The sequence below is a fragment of the Lactuca sativa genome, chromosome 7 (assembly GCF_002870075.4).
Source record: "Lactuca sativa cultivar Salinas chromosome 7, Lsat_Salinas_v11, whole genome shotgun sequence".
NCBI lineage: Eukaryota > Viridiplantae > Streptophyta > Magnoliopsida > Asterales > Asteraceae > Lactuca > Lactuca sativa.
This window is the reverse complement of record NC_056629.2, coordinates 91,245,384-91,269,466: the sequence shown is the minus strand read 5'-3', so window position 1 is coordinate 91,269,466 and position 24,083 is coordinate 91,245,384. Positions and strand designations below refer to the sequence as shown.

General features: G+C 36.2%; 1 protein-coding gene across 1 annotated transcript; it reads left to right on the top strand.

Annotated features, from left to right (window-relative positions):
- The first annotated feature begins 4,589 nt into the window (after nt 1-4,589).
- Nucleotides 4,590-5,311, top strand: LOC111883706 (17.1 kDa class II heat shock protein). The gene has a single exon (XM_023880031.3). The coding sequence runs from the start codon at nt 4,644-4,646 to the stop codon at nt 5,181-5,183; it is 540 nt and encodes a 179-aa protein (XP_023735799.1). The 5' UTR covers nt 4,590-4,643; the 3' UTR covers nt 5,184-5,311.
- Nucleotides 5,312-24,083: the final 18,772 nt, after the last annotated feature.

Here is a 24,083-nt window from a genome sequence, read left to right as displayed (position 1 = left end):
ATTTGTGACTTCCTTTGTAACTAAATCAGCCAAGTCTTTAAGATTTAACGAAATAGACTCCTTCTAAGAGGTCACCACCTTCTGAAATATCTCATGTCTCTCCCTAACAACGTTTTGAACATCTATAATGTCAAACTTGTAAGAAGTCATGTTGTCCGTAATACTAGTTTCTAACTATGTAATTGCATTGGTAATAAGAGTCTTTGTCTCTGTCTCTTGAGATATTAAAAGAAACTCAACATCTTTTTTACACAGAGAAGCAGTTTTTAAAGTAGAAGAGCCATTCAAGAACTGAAGAATTGTATTCAGTTTGGAGTTAAGAACTTTGTATCTTCAACATCTTCTTCTTTAGGATCAAATTCCGATTCAACAAACTATACCATTTCATGTTCCTCGATATTTGTCATGTCATGATTAGTAGATTAAGAAGAGAATAATTTAGAAATTGGTTGTGACAAAACACCATCAAAAGTAGGAGAATGTAACACCCCAAAAATATGATCTAAAAATTTCATTTTTTAATTTAAATAAAATAGTTTTCGAAAAACATTATCCATACAGACCAAATGAAAATAAGTGTATCAAACATCATATCAATCTGAGTAACATCTCAAAAGCGGAAACATGTGGTGTGTGCGATGCAATAATCTCGAGCTCTTCCCCTTTGAACTAGAAGTACCTGAAACAAAAACTGAAAAACTGTAAGCACGAAGCTTAGTGAGTTCCCCAAACTACCCATACCATACATAATAAATCATATATTGGGCCCTGCTCGTCATCGGGCCCCGCCCGGCATTGAGCCCCGTTTGGTATACATATATGTTATTCTTAGGCCCCGCCTGACATCGGGCCCCACCCACTATACACATTCAATATATATAACATAATCATGCTAACACATACAATGATAATAAACAATAACATACGTTTCAGTCTTCGAGCCTCACCTGGCATCGAGCCCAGCCAGTATACATAGCAGCACACAACACATTCAAGGTCACGTAGACTCTTAACATCCTAACATAAAGAATAAGGGCCGACTTTGGTGCCTTAGACCCGCTAAATCCTGTGAGGAAACTCACCTTGACTACTGAATCTCACTAAAAATCCATGGATGCTAGTCCAACGAATCGCTAAGCTAATCAATACCAAAATAACACCTAATTAACATTTGGGTTCCAATACATAATCATAAATCCGTACTTGGGGTAAAAAGACCATTTATCCCTAACTTAGCTTGGTCCATGACTAAGGCCCAAACTCACAATCTAAAAGGCCCAAAAGCCAATTTATCAACCATGGTCCAATTATGGCCCAATTTTCTAAATTCGGCCCAAACTCACAATCGATGATTTCGGGACGTAATCATCACAAGGGGAAGATAACTGTAACGCCCGTAGATTCGGGCTAATCAATTAAGAGATAATAAGCGTTAAAAATGACTTTTTGATAAAAGATTATTTAGGATAAATAATCTGAAAAAAAAGATAAAGTATATGTCACAAGGATTCCATACATATAAAGAAAGCTAAAATCCGACTTATAACGAAGAAGTTATGACCCATCAAAGTTTCGCGATTAAACCGACACGACTCTACGTATCGTAAAAAGAAATTTTTTGGTAAATTAATTTTTAGTCTTAGTAATCTAAACGAAAGTTGTAGTAGACGTTAAATCGAGAGCGTGCATATAGAGAACATCAAAATCTGACTTCATTTGAGAAGGTTATGATTTTTCTAAGATTCAGCATAGTAGTGTGCAGCTTAGAAATCGAATTTTAGAACGGTCGAATTTTATCCAAAAGGATCTAAAAAATAACTGAATATCTCGTTAATAGGAATTCAACGATAAAAAGAAATTCGAAAACGAAGCTTGTATGCGAAAGATATGGGCGAAACTTGGTCCATACTCTTCGAGCATGGCGAATTCGATACAAATTTGTAAATCTAAGATAGAATGAGAATTAGCCGATGGAGTTTAAATGAAATTTGTAGCACTCTTAAATACCAACACATGGATATACAGATTGTCAAAAATAAAGCTCATATGTTAAAGATATGGATGAAACTTAGTCCCTACTCTTCGAGCGCATCGAATTCGATACAGATTTGTAAATCTGAGATAAAATGAGAATTAGCCGACGAAGTATAAATGAGATTTGTATCACTTGTAAATACCAACACATGGATATAATAACATCGAGAATAGAGCTCGTATGTTAAAGATATGGATGAAACTTTCTCCCTACTCTTCGAGTGCGATGAATTCGATACAGATTTGTAAATTAGAGATAGAATGAGAATTAGCCGACGGGGTCTAAGTGAAAGTTGTAGTACTCGGAAATACCTATGCGTGGATATAAAGAATGTTGAAAATGAAGCTCATATGTGGAATATGCGGACAAAACTTAGGGTCTACTCTATGATGAAACCCCTATAAATAGATGATGAATTCTTCATATTTCCTTACTCAATTCCTCTAAACTCTCTCTAGAATTCTTATTTTTTTCTTTTTCAATTTCTCATAGTTTTAGGGTGTGATAGAGAAACTCTGAGTCGTCAAAAATCCGACGAAAAGAAGTTTTTAGAGTCAGAGTTATGCCCGCACAATTTCCCGGTTTTCGTTAAAAGCCTTGTAAGTTAAGCTACACTATTATGTTTTCAGTGTAACTTATATTTTTAGTCATAAGTCGTTATTATGAACCTATAAACAAGATTTATCAATGATTACAAGTCATTATACTGATTGCTCTACTTACGGATAATGTCTAGGTTGGATATAGTGAGGTGTTTAAAGTGGGATTTCCAAACAGTATACTTCGTATACCAAACAAACCCTACCTCCGATATGATCCAATCTAGTTGTTCCTTACCTGATAGATCGTGAAGTAGACTTCGAATTAATGACGAATCTAGACTAATAATTAGTTGCAATAAATATTAGACAAAACTTAGTAATAATAATACTAGGTTACGTCAATGGAAAAGATAATTGCTAGAAGTGAAGCGTTGTCTGAATTTTGAATCGTCACTTTAACAGGTGAGTGCATAGTCCCTTTCATGAACATGATTTTAATACAAGTATTAATAAAGGTATTAAATATATGTTGAAAGTTTATATGTGAGTTATATGCTTATTATCTAGAAATATATGTTATATGTATACTTGATGATATACGTTATGCGAAACAGACATGGTTCTATATGTATTAAGATATATTTACATTATAATAATAATAGAAGTATTATAAATGAGAAGATAAATGTAAGTTAATACTTAATACTCAGTATAAAATAATAAATTAGGATAGTGTTGCCGAAACAGAGTTGGTATTGAAAGTTTATTATAAGCATTATAGGTTTGCCTTGTGATGAAATAAGACTTAAAAGAGATGCTTAGTTCAATTAAGTTTGGATATTGGGTAACATATTATTAAGGGTACGTGTGTGATCAGAATAGAGAGTAGAAACTCTGTTTGAGGAGATTGATGATCAATGGAGTATATCCTACGTACAAAAATACTTTATATGTACAAAGTCTTTTTCAAAGCTCTGTATCTCAGGTGTTGCTTATATGCCGGGGTATTGTTATGTTCTGTGTACGAGTCTTACTCATACCAGGGTACTATAATGTGCCAGAAGTAGTATCATAAACAAAGTCCTTTTTGAGACTATGATGTGTCGGGTACGAGAGCGTACGAGAGTACTTTATTAATATTTCCCTATAATTTTCTTTTAATGAACTTTATGTGTGAGTGTTTCCTTTCACGAAGTAATTGAGGGAACTTCATAGACTGCCTAATAGTGTGTGTCAGTAATAAACTACTACTAGGTATGTCTGATGTTATATTTTCGGATAAGATGAGTCTGGGGTAAAATACCTCACGATGTCAGACCATTGTTAGGCACAATTATCTAGATAACCATCCCTGACTTAATTTTCATCATGTCTATCTGAAAGCTCCAATATAAGCAATTACAAATGGCAACACAAGTTTCATCTTCTTTATACAAATAGACTTATTACAAAAAATGTTAACACAATCGTTTGTATTTAAATTACATTAACCCCCCTTTGTTTGCATTCTTGTAGTCTTTTCTTTGGTATTTAATTTCACAAAGATGAAATAATAGTTGAATTATATTAAAAAAGGGTAAATGATTCAATGGATTATAAACTTTGTCGTGAGCACTTTAAAGAAAATAAGTAATCACAAACCAAAGTTGTAAGAAGCATAATATCAAAATAGATGCCAAGAAAAATCGTTACAAACTCCAACTTTGAAGACCTTCAATTATTTAAATGAAAAAACTATTTAGTTGGCCCGGTTTTTTACGGGTCACCGGTCCAACCGGATTTTGATAAACCCAACCGTGGATACATACAGGATCTCATGTGCTTGCCTGGAAACTTATTAGGTTACACGTGGGAATAAGCCTCATCTTACAAACCTACGTGGCAGACCATATAGACACAATTCATCCCCGTCTGTCATTTTAGACACGACACGCGTCACTCTTCAAAGCTTTATTTGAAGAAGCTAAGCGATTCCACTGGAGCCTTCTATTTTCAGCTTTTGACAGCTATATATTCCTTACGTGATCTTGACAATACCAAATATTGCAGTTAGTAAAACCAAAAAAATGGATATCGATTTGAGGGGATTTGGTATGGATCCGGCGACAATCGCGGCTATCGCAACCATGTTTGACGTCGCCGACGAAGTTGACTCCGATAAACCCCATCCGCCGTCGCGAGCATACGTTCGGGACGCTAAGGCAATGAGAAACACGCCGGCAGATATCATAGAGTACCCGAACTCGTACCAGTTCATCGTGGACATGCCTGGGCTGAAGCGGGAGCAGATCAAGGTGCATGTGGAGGACAGCAACGTGCTGGTGGTGAGTGGGGAGCGGCGGAGGGAAAAGGAAGAAGGGGTGAAGTATGTGAGGATGGAGAGGAGGGTAGGGAAGCTGCTGAAAAAGTTCATTTTGCCGGAAAATGCAAACATGGATGCTATATCTGCTGTGAATCACGACGGTGTGTTGAAGGTTATGGTAGAGAAGCTGCCACCGCCGGAGCCGAAGAAACCCAAGACCATCGAGGTGAAGGTGGGGTCGCCCTCGGAGGAAGCTGCACCGGCGAGTGATGGAACGGGTACAAGTGGACAGCTGTACAAATGAATAAATGTAGAATGTGTATTTAGGGTTGCGTAATCATGTATGCGTATATGTATATGCAGTTTGAATGTTCTGTAGCCATAACGACGTCGTTTGTTTGTTGCTATACACCCGTCCTTGTCGTTTCTTTATCTTCTTTTATCGTTGTATCACTCATTCACTCTATATTCTTCTTTTTGTTTCCGATTTGCATAATTTGTTCATCTAATGATCCAACACTTTATAATTGTGTGTTTATATGAACTGTGGTGGGAACGTGGTTCCATAGGGTATAGTTATGCAGAACACGAGAACTGCTTTTACAGTTGATCTGAGGAGCAGTTTATTAACTGATTAATAGGTATTTAATTGGCCCGGATTTAGTTTTGGCATTGATACAACACCTAAGAAAAAGGCGGTGATTTTCTCACTGGTTATACTCATAAGTATAAAGAGCATTGGGTGTGTCGTGTAACACCAGGGTAACACCAATTTGGTTTACACAGGTTTCACCTCACATACGGTATTACTTTAAGTCACCTCTCATACACTGGTGTCACGTCACATACCATATTACTTTATAAAGGCTACGGTTTTATTATTTTTTTAGGTTTTTTTATATGGTAAAATTTTGATAAAAAATAGACATAGTTCGTTGTTTTTTGTTTTTTGGGTGCTTCGTTCAAAGAAAACAGTAGATTTTTGTTTTTTGGGTGCTTCATTCAAAGAAAACAGTAGAAAAACCAAGGAAAAAGTAGACCCAATTTGAAATCAACACATTATCTACTATGAGTTAATGAGCATTGCAAAATTAGACAGACTGGAAAACAGTAGCCCATTGCCCTAAACCGTGGATTTCACCCAGTTGACCGTAGTCAGCGCTAGCCATCTACTGTTTCCTATTTTTGGCTAGAGTCTTTTTTTTTTTTTTGGCTATTTTTAGATAGGTAATTAAGGAAAATGGCTACATCAGTGATTCTTTCTTTTATAAAACATAATATTTAAAAAATAAACAAAAACACAATTTTTAAAAGCTAAAATTAAGATTACAATAAAAAAACATTAATTTAAAAAGATAATATTTTTATCTAGTCATAATTAACCCAAATAACATTTAAATTAAACCTAAAACCATAACATTTTACTACCAATCCTAATTAACCCAAATACGTCTTCCTAATTTGATCATTCATCGTTTGTATAGCACTGCTACATCTTATAAGGGGCTAAACCCTCATCGCTAGTCTGAAAAATTGACAACTGATGTGTCATTAGTTCTTTCTCTTTTTGCTCCTGCTTCTTCTGTGCATCTCATGCATGCCTTTCTAGTAACTCTTGGTGGCGATGTTTCAACTTATTTTTCCTTTTTATAATAAATTGTGCTCATCGAATTTCGCTTTCATTTCCACCGCATCTTTTGCTTTCGCCCCAACCTCGCCCGCATGCCTTGCAGCGTGTCTAATTTGTCGCGTCCGGGGGTCGTCTTGGTAGGGAGATCTCTTCAATATCATCCAGGATCTTATCGGTGTCGGCATTTAGGTCGATGTGAGTCCGTGCATCCGACATGTCAACCGAGCCGTGCATCCGACATGTCAATCGAGCTTGAATTTTAAGACCTCTTGGATTGAAATTCCGATAATGGAGTTTTATTCCACCTTAGATCAAATCGCACAAACTCCCACGCTTTCTCGAACTCGAACACATGTCCCATCTCGACTCGATATTGTTCTTTTGAAGCTTTGAATAAATCAAAGTAATTGGTTCCGCTTTTGTTGTTGTGCCTCAAGCCAATTGTAAATACCATTGAATTTTGTGCACTGCCTGCTAATTTGAGTCTATTTGTTACTAAGTATGTCCGTACTGCAATACAACTTTTTCTTCAATATAGTGTGGAATTTTTTGAGCACCGACTCCCAATAAGCACATTTCTTCATCCCATTTTCGCGACATTTGTCTTTTGAAGTACCACACCACGCTTGCGCCAAAGAATTTTGTTCATCCGGTGTCCACCAATGTGGAGCTTCCTTATTTTCCTTGTCAACCGCTATAGCTTTCCTTTTCCCTTTCCCTCTCTTACTACCTCCCACTTGCATTTCAACGGATGGTTGTATTGGAGGTGGTGGTTGTGTTTGAGGTTGTAGTCGTGCTTGTGTTTGAGGTTGCATGGGAAAAAGACTTTGTTGTAAACTTGAATTTTGGCTCTAAAGATTTTATTGAAGATAAGGTGAGTTAGGAAATTGGAGTGGTGGTGATATGGGATTGAAAGAGGCTCCTTGGTATGAGATTTGTGGTGAAGCTTGAGATGATAGAAGGCTAAAGTAGTTCTCGTAACCAGAAAACCCGATAGGAGATGTTGTGTGTGGTTGTGTGTTTGAGTTTTGGTTTGGTGGAGGGGTGTTTGGATTTTGCTCCATTTTTTGTTGTCGAAGTAGAAGTAGATTTTATAAAATATCGGAAGAAAGAAAAAAAATGTGTATAAAGTGTATGAGAATGAAATGTATTTATAATTAGAAAAAGTATATATATATATATATATATATATATATATATATATATATATATATATATATATATATATATATATATATATATATATTATTTAATCAAGTGACCGTTGTTAACGGTCAAGGCCTAACGTTCAAATTTTTTGCGTTTCATCCGGTGGTAATAGCAAAGAGATTCACCAATAACAAGATATAACGAGAACGGGGTGGTGTTCCCCCGTTATAACATGGTTTTGATTGATCCACATCGGCAATAACAATGTGTTTTGGACCATACCGCATACTCTAATACATTACATCCATGCGTTACATATATTTTACAAAATCCGTGTTATAGATCTTTTCGGTAAAAATTTTAGATCTACCACTGAGAAAGAGGACCCTTAATAGGGATGAAACATTAATATTGTAAATATCCTCATCCGAAAGATCAGTTCTAGCTCCATCATCTCTCTAGAACTACTGAAATGTTGCTTCGATTTATATATAATTAGAATAGAACTTTACTATTGTTATCCGATTTTCTATTTTAACAACTTTTACAAATTGCTCACTTTTACGAAAAAAATAGTATGTGAAATCTTTTCCTAAATAAAGTTTATTTAATTATAGTAAGTTTCGATAAAAATAAAGGAAAACAAAATAGCAATTTACTCATTCAATTAATAACTGAAAGTCTATAAGAGAATTTAAATTATCTTCAACATTTCCCCTTTAATCATGATTAAGATCAGAGTGTTTGATATTCTTTTAGATCTTCCAAAATAGCTAGTCCTCTAAGATTATGAGATTTTTAAATCTCTCACAAAAGCTAGTAAATTGATACAACCTCAACATTTGCCCTTTAATCATTTGATTTAACTTCAACATTGCCTCTTTGATCATGATTCTTCGGAGTGTTGGATATTCTTTTAGATCTTCCAAAATAGCTAGTCCTCTAAGATAGAAGAGAGATTCCTAAGATTTTAAATATCTCATAAAATCTAGTAAATTGATACAATGGTTCAAAGTGGAGATCTTTCAGACAATTGAGGCCATGTTTACTAAGCAAGAACCCAGAAACTTAATCAAACGTTCCTCTCTCAATTGAAACTATAGGACCATTATTCTCATTACTAAAATGTTGAAGAGATGAAATATAGATAAGTTATATCTTTTTTATCGGAGTCTGAATCGATCACCAGAAAAGAATTAGGCAAAAAAATGAGGATATATTATGGCAAAATCAAAGTTCCATCAATGAGAAGAAAAACAAAGGTTTTCATCAAAATTATTGTAGAATCGAGAATGAAGTTCTCATTATGTATATGTTTGATCTTGAGTCATGAATAAGTAAGTGAATCTAATTTCTAAAAACTCCTAATAGTTTGCATTTTTGTAATGAAATATTTATGGAAAGCATGCCTCTCGACTTGAAGAAAAACCCAAAATTCAATGATTTGGTTAGAATATCAGCTACTTGCACTTTAAATTTACTATACTACAACACAACACTCTTCACTTAAACTAGTTGTTTTAAGAAATGAAACCTTAGTTCAATATGTTTACTTATTCCACGTGAAATTAGAATCTATGTGAGATTCATTATTGGAATATTGTCAACAAATATCTTTAATGGCTTCCCAACCAGTATATACACTTGACTTACTAAGTTATCTAACCAAGATTCTTAACACGCACCAAATACCATAACATATTCAGCCCCATGTGTCGAGAACACAATAATATCTTTCGAATTGTTAAAACAGTATCATGGGTTCTTTTACGATTATCTAAATCACCACCCGATATTTGTTAGAGCATCCAAGTAAGTCATAATCATTATTAGAAGTGTGAAATAAACCAAGATCATTAGTACCCTTTAATTATCTCAATAATACTCTTAGAAAATTGCCTATGTGATTGACGAGAAGTCTCTCTAATTTGAGTAATTAACCCAACTTCATAAGAGATATTTTGTATTTTTTTGGTGATATATCTCAAACTCCCCATAATTTGGTTGAAGTATGCGACATTACCATCATTCTTTGTCAACTTTGTCCTGGCCTCAATGGGAGTTATAGTAGGATTGAAATAAAACATATGGTACTTCTTCAAACTTTAAACTATGTATTTCTATAGAGAGACAAAATTTTTGTATTCCATTTGGACCATATCAATATGAAGAAAGAAAGACATTAATCCTAATTCATCATTTTGAAATTTTGCATTATGTCCTTTGTGAAATCTTATATCATGTTGGAATTATTCCTTGAAAATATTATGTTATACAAATACAAGCACACCTTTAGAATCTCACCATAATTATTAACTTTCACATATAATGCATTGTCAAAATGGCGACTGCTGAAATTTTCCTTCAGAAATAATTACTTAATGCGCTTAGTCGAAACTCTTAAATATTATCCGATTTATACAAAGCCTTTCTCAATCTAAACACTTCACCTTTTTTTGCCTTGTTTCATGAAGCTCAATGGTTGCTTTATGAACACTTCTTCTTCAAGTGGCATGTTAAGAAATGTAGACTTAATGTGATAAATTTTGCCAACAATTTTTTGCAACAACAATAATAAATCTTATAGTCTTCATGTAAGAAAAAAGAAAATATATTAAATCACAATTACGTTAGATTCATTGCTCAAATCTCTTTACCTCAAACATATTAATGTTCGAATTTGATTTTACTTTAAAGAACTACTTCACATTGATAGCTTTATAACCCTATAGAAGATAATTAAGCATCGTGAAATGTTCTTCTCAATTTATGTAATCTCATGTTATACCATCCATTAATTGTGGATGTTGAAATGCATCTTCAAGGGTCATTAGTGGTTGTCATTTATGACTGGACTTCAAAAATCGAACTTCAAAAAGATCAAAATGTTCTAATATTCCATCATGATTTACCTCGTAATAGTTTAGTTGGATTGGTGTTTTTCATTGTCTATTGTACCTTCTATATAAAATATGATTTGAGGCGCCAATTGTTCTTGTAGGGAATTTGGTGACAAATCTTTATTTATCTCAACTGCCTCTACCAATTCTTCTTGAAAAGAATAAAAAAAAATTGGTTTTGTTGTTGCTTATTTATCTTCCGATCCTAAACTTCTTATTTAGCAAATGTCACATATTGGCTAATAGTTAATTTCTTCATAAATCATAACATCATTAAATAACTTGTATCCCCCATCTTTATACCGAGTAATTAGAGTCTTCTTGGCATGAATTGTTGGGATATGGTTCCTACAGTCACAACCATTGTTAATATTACTATTACTAGTAGGATTCTTTTAGGTTACATGCATGGACAAAAATAAGAGACCGATGACACCAGCAAATTATAGGACCTGATTTGTTAATTAATTAAGTCTTCAGTTAATTAAATGAAATATTCAGTTCTATATATTCAAAATAAAGGATATGGAAAGTCATATAATTAACCAAGATATAGATAATTATATTGTCACATGATATTTACCACTTTAGGGTTTAAATCCTTCCTTATAAATAAAGAGGACCTTGGTCGGATTTGGGAGTGAATAAATGATGAAATCACTCAAGAGAAACCCTAGTATTCGGCAGAAAGTTTTACTTCTCGAAACCCTAACCGACAACCACCTACAAGATGTGTAGAGAGTTCTACGTGACTTTTTGGGCTCGTACTAGATTTTTGGTTTGCAATGTTTAGTGTGTTCGTGCATGGGAAGTTACCGTATGTTGATGATCTTCTCTTTTGGTACGACTATGAAAGAGCAGCTCTATATTGGGCTCTTAGCACTCCTAATTTGATCAATATCTATAAAGGTTTCAATGGATACAAAGGTATGTATTCTAAGTTTTCTTTTTTTCTTATTTAAGTTACAATTGATTGGTAGAGATCTATGGCTAGTGTTTGGGGATAATTGTTTTGTTGCTTTCGCGGTGTCCCATATTTTCTTTTATATTTCCCATAACCCAAAAGTGGTATCAGAGCCAACTGTTTTCATCTATTGCACATTGGGTTTCCATGATTTTGTGTCTAATTGACTTTGTATGTTTAGATCTAATCTGGTTTAAAAATTTTAAATTAGTTTTAAATATTTTAGAAATTACCTGAGAAATTCGTTAGGATTAGAAATTGTTTTTCGTCTACAGGATGTGTAGGAGCCGAAAAAGAAAACCATAAATTTTATCTGTTGAAATGCCATGAATTTCATGGTACGCGACACGTAGCCTTTATTACAGAAACATGTTACATGTCCTTTATCTGTCTGCCTTGGTTTTAGCACTTGCAAACTTTTCAATTTTATTAAAGATGGAAATCATAGGCTAATTGGTTTAGTTAGTTGATTAAATGTTTAGTTATATGATTAAAAGTCAAAGAATAAATCTTTTTAATTGAATGTTTGTTAGTTTGTTTATTGACTTGCATCCTCGCGTGTCCAAGTAGAATTAAAAGACATAGAATTTAAATAGTTTACATTCCATATATATATATATATATATATATATATATATATATATATATATATATATATGTGTGTGTGTGTGTGTGTGTGTGTGTGTTAAATTTTATTTATATCTTTACCATTAAAAATATAAACATTGCGTTCTCGAATCTTTAAATGCATTATCAGTTTTACCATAACTAGGCTAACATACTCTTACGATACAAGGAAGGTTTAAGGATGTCTCTTCGATTCCAAATGAGGCCGGCTTTTAAAAGTATTAGTGCGTGTCACCCGCACTGCCAACTTGTGTTTTTGAGTGGAGCTACCGAAATGGTTTGATAAGATGGTGTGTCAGGTTAAAAGTATTAACTTAAAGTATTCAAACTAAATCTCGTTTTAAAATATGTAAAAAAATGTAAGTCTTATGCTAGACACCTTGTGGTATATTTTGTTGACATTCCTGTGTGGCTTACAGGCACATCAATGAGTGAATATAGTCGTAATAGGTTATGATAATCGTGATTTTAAAGGGTTTATTAAGCCGAATATCATTGTATCTTTTCATTGTTGAGTCACTAAACGTAAATCATACACTATTTATGAAAACACACATTTATCATTATATACAATTGATGGAGTGTGTGTAGCTTATCAGCAATTCAGTATGAGTATATAATTGAATATGTAGTGGAACTCTTGAAAATTAAATAAGATGATGTGCGTATATAGTTTATCGGCACGTCGATATGAAATTAATTTGGGCAGGGGTATCGTGTGTGTTTTGTATGGTTGATTTTCCATTTGGATTCATGTCCTCGGTGAATCCTAGTCGTGAATGCTAGATTAGCGCATAAGAAATTAACATGTTATTGAAATTAATCAATAAATATTGAAAGATCTAAAGTTTCATAGGGATTGAAATATACATCCTAGCTTTACTTGGAATAATTTGGTAATTTGGTAATTATTCTTTAAGGATTAATAAAACAAACTTGGATAGAGCTTTTTATTGAATGATCTCTATACTTAAAAATTTATCCACAAAATGTATCTGCTATAAAACCTTTGAAGGATAAGCTAAAAAGAAATGATCAATCTTGTCAAGCTTTGCAAATTGCGAATAGTTCTCTTGAATGAAAAGAAAGATCTTAACTTTGATAAATATTTTCTCAGGGTTCCTCTATCTATCATTTCTTTATTTTAAGGAAGGAGCAAGAACCAAGTGTACCTTGTACATTGATAAAATTGGAGCAATATGGAATTCTATCATGTTGGGAGTTGATTGTAGTGACATTATCAACTAGCTAACGTTTGCATATAATCGGGTGATTCTGTTTTTAATGTGAGCAATGGGAAAAGATCCATCGTAGAGTAGCATTGAAAGTTGAGGACCTTTTGGAATTAAAATGATTAAGCATAGAAACTCTAAGCTTCAAGAGCTCCTAAAACTGGCTATCATGAATGAGGTTTCAAGAAGAAGAAAGCTAGTTATCCTTGGGAAAACGAGTGGTTAAAGTGTTGGATTAGGCGTCTAAGCCCATAACTATAATTGGTATGTACTTGACCCGATGGTAGCATGGTCCTTTTGGGTTGCCTTCACCGGAGCAACCTGACAGAGTGGATATTTGAGAAAGAGGTTATTTATGATTTATTAATATATTATATGAATAATATATTAATTGAGAAATCATAATATTTAATTAGTATTGCTCAAGAATTAATTTGGAATTAATTTAGTGATCAAAAGAGACTGATTAAATTTGCGGGGACTGATTAAGTAAATCAGTAATACTTATAGTTTGGGCTAATGATCCATGTTGATTACGGATGGGCTAAACCTATATGAGAGTCCATGAAGATTTAATCCAAAAGGCCTAAGAAATATGAAGATTCATGGTGAATTAGGTTTTGCATGGAAGATACCCTAGCAATGCTACACTATAAAAGTAACCCCTTAACCCTAAAATCGGCTAAGGCATCCTAAAGGACAACTGTAACCAATTTTGTGCTTCCTAGCCTCTCTCCCATAGGGCCTCCTATTGCTTTTGGTGTTTGTGACACATTTGAGACATCACATTTGAGGTGCTAAGCTTTCAAAAGGCCAATACAAATAAGAGGTATTCTTCTAACTAGTTTTTCTGTTGTACATCTCCAATTGCGTTCTAGTTAGGGTATATGCTTTGGAAAATGAAATTGCATGTATAATTAGAGAAAACTTAGATCCAAAGCATCTAGGGTTATATGTGCACCATAGGAGTGTTATAGTATTTAAAACACCACAATGGTATTAGAGCAAAGGGTGTTTTCTATTATATTGATGCAATTGTTTGATTTTCAAAGCTGAAAAAGTCACATTTCTTGCCTCTGACTTATGGAATCGACGAGTCCAATTATCTGACTTGACGAGTCCAGTTCATGCACTCGACGAGTAGGATCTTCTGCTTGCAGATTTTCGAGTTTTTTTTGCCAGAATTGGATTAGGGATCATTACCACAAACTCTTTTGTATCATAAAATTTGTTTTTTTATATGATGAAGATTGTCCTCATCCAACTAAAATACAATTATCAAATTTTAAGATAATAAGTTGATTATTTGTATTATTTGATTTGAATTGCCTTGCTATAAGAGTTAAATTAGGTCAATTCGGTAAATAATAAATTATATGATAATTTTATTAGTTAAATTTAATCTAAATGTTTCTTGAAGAGTTTCATAACTTGTCCTTAAGTTATGAAATATGAAAAGTCTCATTCATTAAAACATTAACTCCTTAAGTTATGAAATTCAAGAGGTTTTGAAAAGTTTCAAAACTTGCCCTCATGAGAAGGACGCGACAAAGGTGTCGTGTATCATGCTTGCCACTATGACAGCTGAGCTTCAAAAGTCCTATGAGGACTACTATCCTGTCGAGATGCACCAAGAATTGATGGAAAGCTATCATCAAAGTGCTCGATAGGAAATGTATGAAATCATTGCCTCCATGATAACAACAAAAATGAAGGATGGAGAGTCTATCACGGCCCACTTACAAAAGAAGCAAAGGTTTGTGGATAGCTTGCTGAAGTTGAATGTAAAATCCGATGAAGAGTTGGCCATTGACATTATTCTACACTCTCCGCCTCCTTGTTATGGTCAGTTTAGAATGACTTATCATATGAACAAGGAGGAGGTCACTCTAAGCAAGCTTCAAGGCCTATTGAGAGCTGCTGAAAGTAGTTTGAAAGGAAAATCTTTTGTTCCTACTCCTACTACTGCTACTGCCCCAGTCCTGGTAATTAGACATGGGAAAGGGAAGAGAGGAAGGCTCCTTCTAAGAGTCACAACGGAAAGTCCTGCAACAGATCCTCTTCTAGTGGGACCAAAGCTGGTACTACTAACTCCTCTTCCAATCCAAAGGAAGCATAATGCTTCCATTGTCATGAAAAAGGGAAATGGAAACGAAGCTGCCCCAAATACTTGCAGGACATCAAGGATGGGAAGATAAAGCCCACCTTCGCAGATATTTACGCTATTTTTTCTAATAACTCATCACATGCTAATTCTTGGGGTCCTTGATATAGGATGTGGTTTTCACATTTGTTTTGATTTGCAGGGACTAAAAAGAAGTAGGTATGTGGTGCACGGGAAGATGAACCTGATCATGGGGAATATGAAAGCATCGCATGTCACCAAGATTGGAGTTTATTCTTTATTGTTTAGTAGTGGGTTAGAATAACATTTTAATAATTGTTGCTACTCTTCAGATATGGCGATAAACATTATTTCTTTTCATGGTTTGTATAAAAAAGGTTTTAGATTTTCATTTAATAATGAAATTGGTTCTATTAATGCTTTTTATAATGGTATCTTTTATTTTGAAGCACTGCCTTATAATTGTATATATGAAACTGTGATGGTTGTAAACAACTTAGGAAATAATGTATTGCATATTGATTCGTCCAATGGTTTGGACAAAGCATGCTTGTGGCATTGTCGTCTTGGATATGTTAACAAGAAGTGCATAGCCTAAATCCAAAAGGCTAGAGTGTTGGAGTCATTTGACTTAAATTCGGATGACACATGCAAATCTTGTCTGCTTGGAAAGATGACCAACTCACCCTCCACTGGTACTTGTGAAAGAGGTGAGGGTTTGTTGGATCTCATACACATCGATGTGTGTGGACTATCCATGGACTTCCATAATGGTTTAGCCAATCCTAAATAACCTTTGGCCCACTCTATAAGAATCCATATTTCACTAAATTAATTCCAAATTAATTCTTGACCTATGCTAATAATATGATTTCATATTAACATATTAGAACTTTTAATATATTAATAAATTATAAATATCCTCTTCTTAAAAGTCCATCCATACAAATTGTTCCAGTGAAATGTAACCCAAATGGAACATGCTAAATCGGGTCAAGTACATACCAAATATAGTTATGGACTAAGACACCTTATCCAATAATCTCCCACTTGAATAAGTCTAATAACTATAGTTGCAAGTACGATTTCAGGAACCGACCAACAATCATAGCTCTTAAAACTTTGTCGAACTAAGACGCGCCATTTTAGACAAGTTATTATACAATCCTCTGTTCTCAAGATATCAGCCGGAAAAACACATGAAAGAACGTCATACTTAATGTCCAACAATTTGTTTCCCGATTTCCGATTTGTTTGACACAGAACTTAATCGAACACATCAATTTAGTTCTGACCGGGCCCGACACATAAGTCAAAAAAAATCATCGAGGGGCCCAAGATATCTCTTTTTATCATCCAAGGACTAAAAGGAATAGATAAACTTCGACTCATATTCTTGTACTAACTATTCACCAAATCATACACAATAGCATGTTTTATGACATCAAGTTAGTGATGCGTTTTCATACTATCAGTGCACAACCAACTCATAGTCAACAACTCATATCTCTTGGTTTGAAGATTTATATCATATTATCATCTCACGATCACTCGAGATAAATTCCATGAAGTGATACAAGTGAGCGCGGGTTTAATCCAATATTCAGAACTTATGAGCACTCATGAATGTTGTAGCAACTTTTGCTATGTCTAAACACTTCAGACATCTACAAGCCCAATTCATGATAGTCTTGTTTCAATACCTACTTCCAAAGTATGATAGACTATGGATAGTTTGAATAATCTTATTATCCTGGAAGTCAAAACATGCAAAGTTGAAACAATAGTAAACAATTGACACAAGATAGTAACTTTACTCATAAATAAACAACAACTTTTATTTAATCATCAAATGTCAACTACATTTTATCTATCACAAGTTTCAAAAATAGCTATCTAATCATTAAAACAAATATCGTCCTTCAGCCCGATGCACCTCACATGCTGCAAATTCTTAACCCTACTCAGTCCCCTCGTGAGGGGATCTGCTGGGTTCTCTTCCGACGATACCCTCTTTGCTACGAGGAGTCCCTCTTCTATCTTGTGTCTTATGAAGTGACATTTCTTGTCAATGTGCATGGATCTGCCATGATCCCTTGGTTCCTTGGCTAAGTCAACCGCACTATCGCTGTCACTGAAAATCTCCATAGGCTCCTTTATAGCTGGCACAACTCCAAGGTCTCCGATGAAGCTCTTCAGCCATATCGCATCCTTCGCTGCTTCCCTTTCTGCTATGTACTCTGATTCGCACGTTGAATCTGCTATAATCTCCTGCTTAGAACTTTTCCAAGTAACTGCTCCTCCATTCAGGGTAAATACCCATCCAAACTAAGAGTGAAAATTATCTATGTCGGTTTGAAATTTGGTGTCACTATACCTTGTCACTCTCAAGTCATCACTCCCACCGAGGATAAGAACCTAGTCCTTAGTCCTTCGTAGGTACTTGAGAATTTTCTTTACCGCAGTCTAGTGAGCCTTACTAGGGTTCCTCTGATATCTGCTGACCATCCTCAAAGAAAAAGTACTAAGTCCAGTTAGTCTCTTACTCCTGTCTCTCAATATCCTTATCCCTAGGATATAGGCAGCTTCTCCAAGGTCCTTCATAGCGAAACACTTCCCAAGCCAGGATTTCACCTCCTGCAATGTTGGGATGTCATTTCCTATGAGCAGTATGTCATCCACATACAGTACCAAAAAGCTAACTATACTCCTACTAGCTCTGACATATACACAGGACTCATCCTCGCTTCTCGAAAAGCCAAACTCTTTGACTTTCTCATCGAAACAAAAATTCCATCTACGAGATGCTTGCTTCAATCCATAAATGGATTTCTCAAGCTTACACACTCTATTAGGGTACTTTGGATTGACAAAACCCTATGGATGACTCATGTAAACATCCTCAGCCAACTTTCCATTAAGGAAAGCGGTTTTGACATCTATTTGCCTTAGTTCATAATAATAAAATGCAGCAATAGCTAGTATAACCCTAATATACTTAATCTTTGCTACTGGCGAGAAGGTGTCATCATAATCAACTCCCGAATTTTGAGTAAAGCCCTTTGCCACCAGTTGTGCCTTATAAGTGTTTACTTTCCCATCCATGTCAGTCTTCTTCTTGAAGATCCATTTGCACCCGACTATGTTACGACCTTGTACATTGTCAACCAAGTTTCAAACTTGATTTTCATACATGGATTGAATCTCACTGTCCATAACCTCTTTCCACTGTGTAGACTCGGGGCCTGTCATGGCTTCCTTGTAGTTGTTAGGTTCATCCAAATTTACCAGCATGCTATCACTGATAAATGTATCACCTTTTATAGTAATATGGAAACCATAAAACTCAGGTGTATTTTAATCTCTACTGGAATGAATCAGAGGCACAAATTCGTCAATTTGTTCAATCAGAGTTTCCTCCTCAGGTTGATCGCTAGTGTTTGAGGTCCCTTCACCGCTTGACTCTTGAAGTTCTTCAAGGTCAATTTGCCTCCCACTGTTTCCTTGGCCTATAAATTCTCTCTCACGAAAGACTCCTTTCCTCACAACAAAGACAACATTATCACTAGGTCTGTAGAAGAAATATCAAAAGGATTTTTGTGGGTAGCCGATGACAATACACCACTCACTACGAGGTTCGAGCTTGTCATGAGTCTCGCGTCTCACGAAAACCTTGCAACCCCAAACCTTGATGTGTGTTAACGAGGGTACCTTCCTTGTCCACATCTTGTGAGGTGTTTTGGAAACCTTCTTAGTTGGGACTAGATTAAGGATATAGGCGTCAGTATTTAAGGCATACCCCCAAAAAGAGATAGGTAATGAAGCTCGACTTATCATTGAACGAACCATGCCCAACAAGGTTCGATTGCGCCTATCAGCCGCACCATTAAGCTGTGGTGTCCTAGGAGGTGTCAATTGTGAAACAATTCCACATTCCTTAAGATAGTCAAGGAACTTGATACTAAGATACTCTCCACATCGATCAGATCAGAGCATCCTTATCTTCCTGCCTAGCTGATTCTCCACTTCTTGCTTAAACTCTATGAATCTTTCAAAGGTTTCTGACTTATGCTTGATTAAGTAGACATAGCCATATCTAATGTAATCATCAATAAACATCACATAGAAGCGGTTAGCATCCCTTGTGGCGGTTTTGAAGGGTCCACACACATTTGTGTGTATGAGGTCCAACAAACCCTTACCTCTCTCACAAGTACTAGTGAGGGGTGACTTAGTCATCTTTTCAAGAAAACAAGATTCCCAACTATCATCTGACTTTAAGTCAAAAGTCTCCAAGACCCCATCCTTTTGGAGTTGGCCTATGTGCTTCTTGTTGACATATCCAAGACGATAATGCCACAAGGATGCTTTATCCAAAATAGTGGAAGAATCAATATGCAATACATTATTTCCTAAGTTGTCTACAACCAACACAGTTTCATATACACCATTACAAGGTAATGCTTTAAAAAAATACATCATTATAAAAAGCATTAATAGCACCACTTTCATTATCAAATGAAAAACTAAAACCTTGTTTGTACAAATCATGAAGGAAACTGATGAGTTGTAAAACTCTTAGATCGATTAGATCTTCAACGGGTTAATCAATAAATCAAACAAACAAACACATAAAACACAAGATGGAATCAACGTAATGCTTAATGATTCAAAGTTAGTCACACCTCACTAGAGCTCGATGAAGAACTTCCACTGTAGAGGCGAGATAGGGTTTGTAGTACAATCAATGAGAGTAATAATGAAAGCGATAATCACTAAGGATGCATGCAAGCACCTTAAATACTAAACCCTAATAAAATAAACACGTTTGGATAGACCCAAACCGGATAACAAAACAGGGCTAAGGACTGAGCCCAAATACGCAACACTTCTGGACTCAACAATCTCCCCCTTTGCGTCAATTTGGGGCTACACTTCACTTCGGTGGAGGTTGGTGAGTTTGCTTCACAACCTTGAATAACCTTGGAATGATGGCAAGAAGAATATGTATGAAAACCATATACCACCGAAGCATATCTGAGAACAGCTTCTTGTCTACCTCACTATTTTGATCGCACCCATGGATAAGCTCAAGAATGTGCTCCAAGCAGGAAGTGGAGAATAGATGTTTGTCAGCCAGAGCAAATAGGCACCTCTGACCTTCGCCTATAAGAAACAAGACAGTGTGAGACTGTGGATCAATTTTTCCTTTCACCATCAGCTATGTGTCGCCTGCCTTCCCGATTGGCTTGATTATGGGCCTCTTGCGAATAGCAACATCAATCTCCTAATCCATCTTTTCCACTTCATGAATGTAACACACTAGCATACGCTTGATGTGAACAATGATTGGCTCATATTTATTTTTATTGGAGATTAGAATGTTGATCAGGAGAATCCAGTCGTGTTGATTCAGATTTGGCAAATCGGCAAGAGAGACCGTATGGACCGAACCATCTGATCCTTGGGTCACTTTGAACTTGACATTAATTAACTTCCCAGCTGCAGTACGCTTAAGCACCTTGACAATTGTGATCTTTTTGTTACTCCAGGTTAGGTACTGAGGTTGAGAGAATTCATGATAGTATTCCAACAAGTCTAAAATCAACCTTCGGGTCAGGAGAGGGAATCGCCACTGTAGGCTCAAAGCAGTGAAAGATGAAAGCCTTACGAGTGATTAGCATATCAAATTGAGAATCTTTAGAATTCTCGACATTGAAGGAAAGAACAGGCTCTAGCCAGTGAGAACTTGGAGCTTCAATAACCTCCTTTCGAATCTGTTCCAAGGTCCATAGAGGAAACTTTACTTTCCTCTGATTGAGCAAATTCGCTTCTCTCACCTCATTCTCCTTATTAATTACTTCAACAACTTTTTGCTTGATCTCCTGAGCAGTGGGCTTGGTTTTGAGAGGATTTGATTTAGGAACAGTTTCTTCAATATCATCAACATCATCCTCATCATCATCAGCAATTCCTTTTCCCTTATCCTGCATACCTGAACCCGAAGCTTCTTTCCCTTTCGGTTTGCTAACCACTTTCGGTTGTTGTGGTTTCAGGTGTTGAGGTTTCGGTGGTTGGAATGAAGTCTTAGTTTCTTCTCCCCCTTGTTGCGGAGAGACAACGGACTCTGGAACACCCTCTATCCAGGTTAAAATATCAAGAGCAGGCAGTAACTTCTCAGCTAAATGGTGTCCTACTGTGATGGTAAGAACCGAATCGTGGGCTTCAAGAAGATGGAGAAGAATGGAGTGAACATCCCCAACAGAACTTTTTACCATAGACCGCTCCGAACACAGTGCTTCAAGTTCCTTGTTCGCTTGATTGAGCTTCAGAGTTTGGGTTTTGAGTTAAGTGGTCATTAGATCAAGCTCATCCATCACTCTACTTTCCAAGTCAAGATCTGCTTGAAGTTGATCCAGACATGCAGAGATAGATGCCTAATGTTTTACGTGATTAGAAGTGAGGTTCTTGCGAAACACCTCAAAGAGCTCTTTTTCTTTTTGAAGAGATTGAGTAAGGGTTTGAAATGAGGCATTGACCTTGTTGGCATTCTGCGTTGCAGCACCCTATAAAGACTCAAGAAAAATATTTGTGTTAGAAATTAGTTTATCGACTTTTTCGGTCGCTTCCGTGCAAACTTTCGTTGAAGCATCAATTGCTGAAGTGGCTTTGGAGATTGAAGCATCGTGTTCCTTGACCCAGGTGGCGATCATGACTTTAATGGCAGACTCAGAAAGAGAACCCTGAGTAGATGAGGAGGCCATAAGCTTATCTAGCTTCTCATTCAACTCCTTCAGATGGCGTTTGGTGACAGGGGCATCTTCATCATCATCGCTTTGCACCCTATAGGTACTGTAGTAGAAGGTGTCGAAATTGACATCTTCATCACCAAGAACTGTATTGGTTTCTATGGATTGGGTAGGTGATAAAGGTTTGGTAGTAGCATGGGTTTCAGGAGCTGAAGTACGAACCCCCGCATCAGATACGTTGGTCTGAACTCCAGTGGTTGTAGTGGTGGTAGCTTTAGAAAATATAGGAGTGGGAATGGGAATGGTGGATGAAGGTTGAGATGTAATGATAGGGGAAATGGGAGGAAAGGAAATAGGTGGAGCAGAAGGTGCTTGTGAGTGAACAAATACCTCTAGGGTAGGCGAACAAGGTGGTGTGCCACCGCGAACCGAAACTTCATCATATGAGCTTTCAGTCTCAGATTCACTTGGAACAAGTGGTTGGTGACTAGAAGGCACATACTCTGAGTCGGTGTCGCTTGATGAAGCAAGAATAAGCCTTTGTGCCAGTTTCTTGACCTTATTCTGCTTGGGCTGGGAAGGTGCTGCCTTCTCTAACTTTCGCTTCCTAGGAGAATGAACCTTTGATACTCTACCTCCTTTTTCTCCCTTTTTGGCGTCTTGTTTCTTGCCCCTCTTAGCAGGTTTGTCTGCTTCTTCAATAGACTTTAACATTTCTGGGATTAGTTCCCTGGGACCAGAAGAAGGGAGCTTCTTGTACTCCTGAATAATCTTGCTTGAAGGAGACACACAAGTATACATTGACTCTGGGATTGAGTCAACGAAGTGAAATTTTGAGGGATGAGTAACAGTAATATTTTTGGTATGAAATGTAGCAATGGAGGAGAGTAGTGAATTTTCCATAATGGGAACATGAAAACGCTCCATTATCGATTGAGTAATAATGGTCCAAAATAGGGCACGGGCGATTTCGGTATGGCATGAAGCGGAAGACAAACTTTGGACAAGTTGAAGCCATAAAACCGAGCCATAATCAAGGTTGATGCCGTGGTACAATCCATAAAGCAAAGTCATGAAAGACTTGCTAGCACCATCAGATCCTGCACTCCGCTCTGAAAGCCCTTTGAAGAGTAGGGTAAACAGTTCATTCCATTGAGGAGGAAGGCATGATTTCTTGAACCTTGTCACAGTAGTTAGGGTTTTAGTGTACCCCATGTTGTAAAACATCAAGAAAAGCTGACCTGTAGAGATTGAATCAGGATTCATCATCGATTCATCATATGTGAGCCCTAGCAGCGAGCAAAATCTATTCTTGTAGATTGAGGCCTTCGGGTTGAGGATATCAAAATAAATCTTGTCTGCACCTTTGTCGTAAGTCATAGTGGAATAGAGTTGTGAGAGACAGGACATTGGTACAACTTCCACCGTTGATAAAGCATTGATGAGTGGCGAATACTTGAGGCATTCAACCACGGGATACATGTAGGTATCGTAGAGGAATGGTGAGAGGTCGATCAACAAGTTCTGGTTCGACTTGATTGTAAGAAGAGTGGATCGTGCAGAAGTTTCTTGAACGGAAGAAGACTCTGCCATTGTTGAAGCTTAAGGAAGAGGAAGATGAATAGTGACAACTGAATCGTTGGAAATCGTCTTTTTGATTGAGAAATTAGAAGTGTGGTAGAGAGTAAGATCATGGTACTGAAAACCCATATATACGATTTTGTGGAGAGAGAAAAATAAAGGGTAATGATTCCATAAATTTGGGAAACAACGCCTAAAAAGGTGTGATTGGACAACTTGCAACCCTGATAAAGCAGCTAATGACACA

Coding starts and splice junctions, on each gene's coding strand:
- LOC111883706 (XM_023880031.3), top strand. CDS start 4,644: ATGGATATCGATTTGAGGGGATTTGGTATGGATCCGGCGACAATCGCG.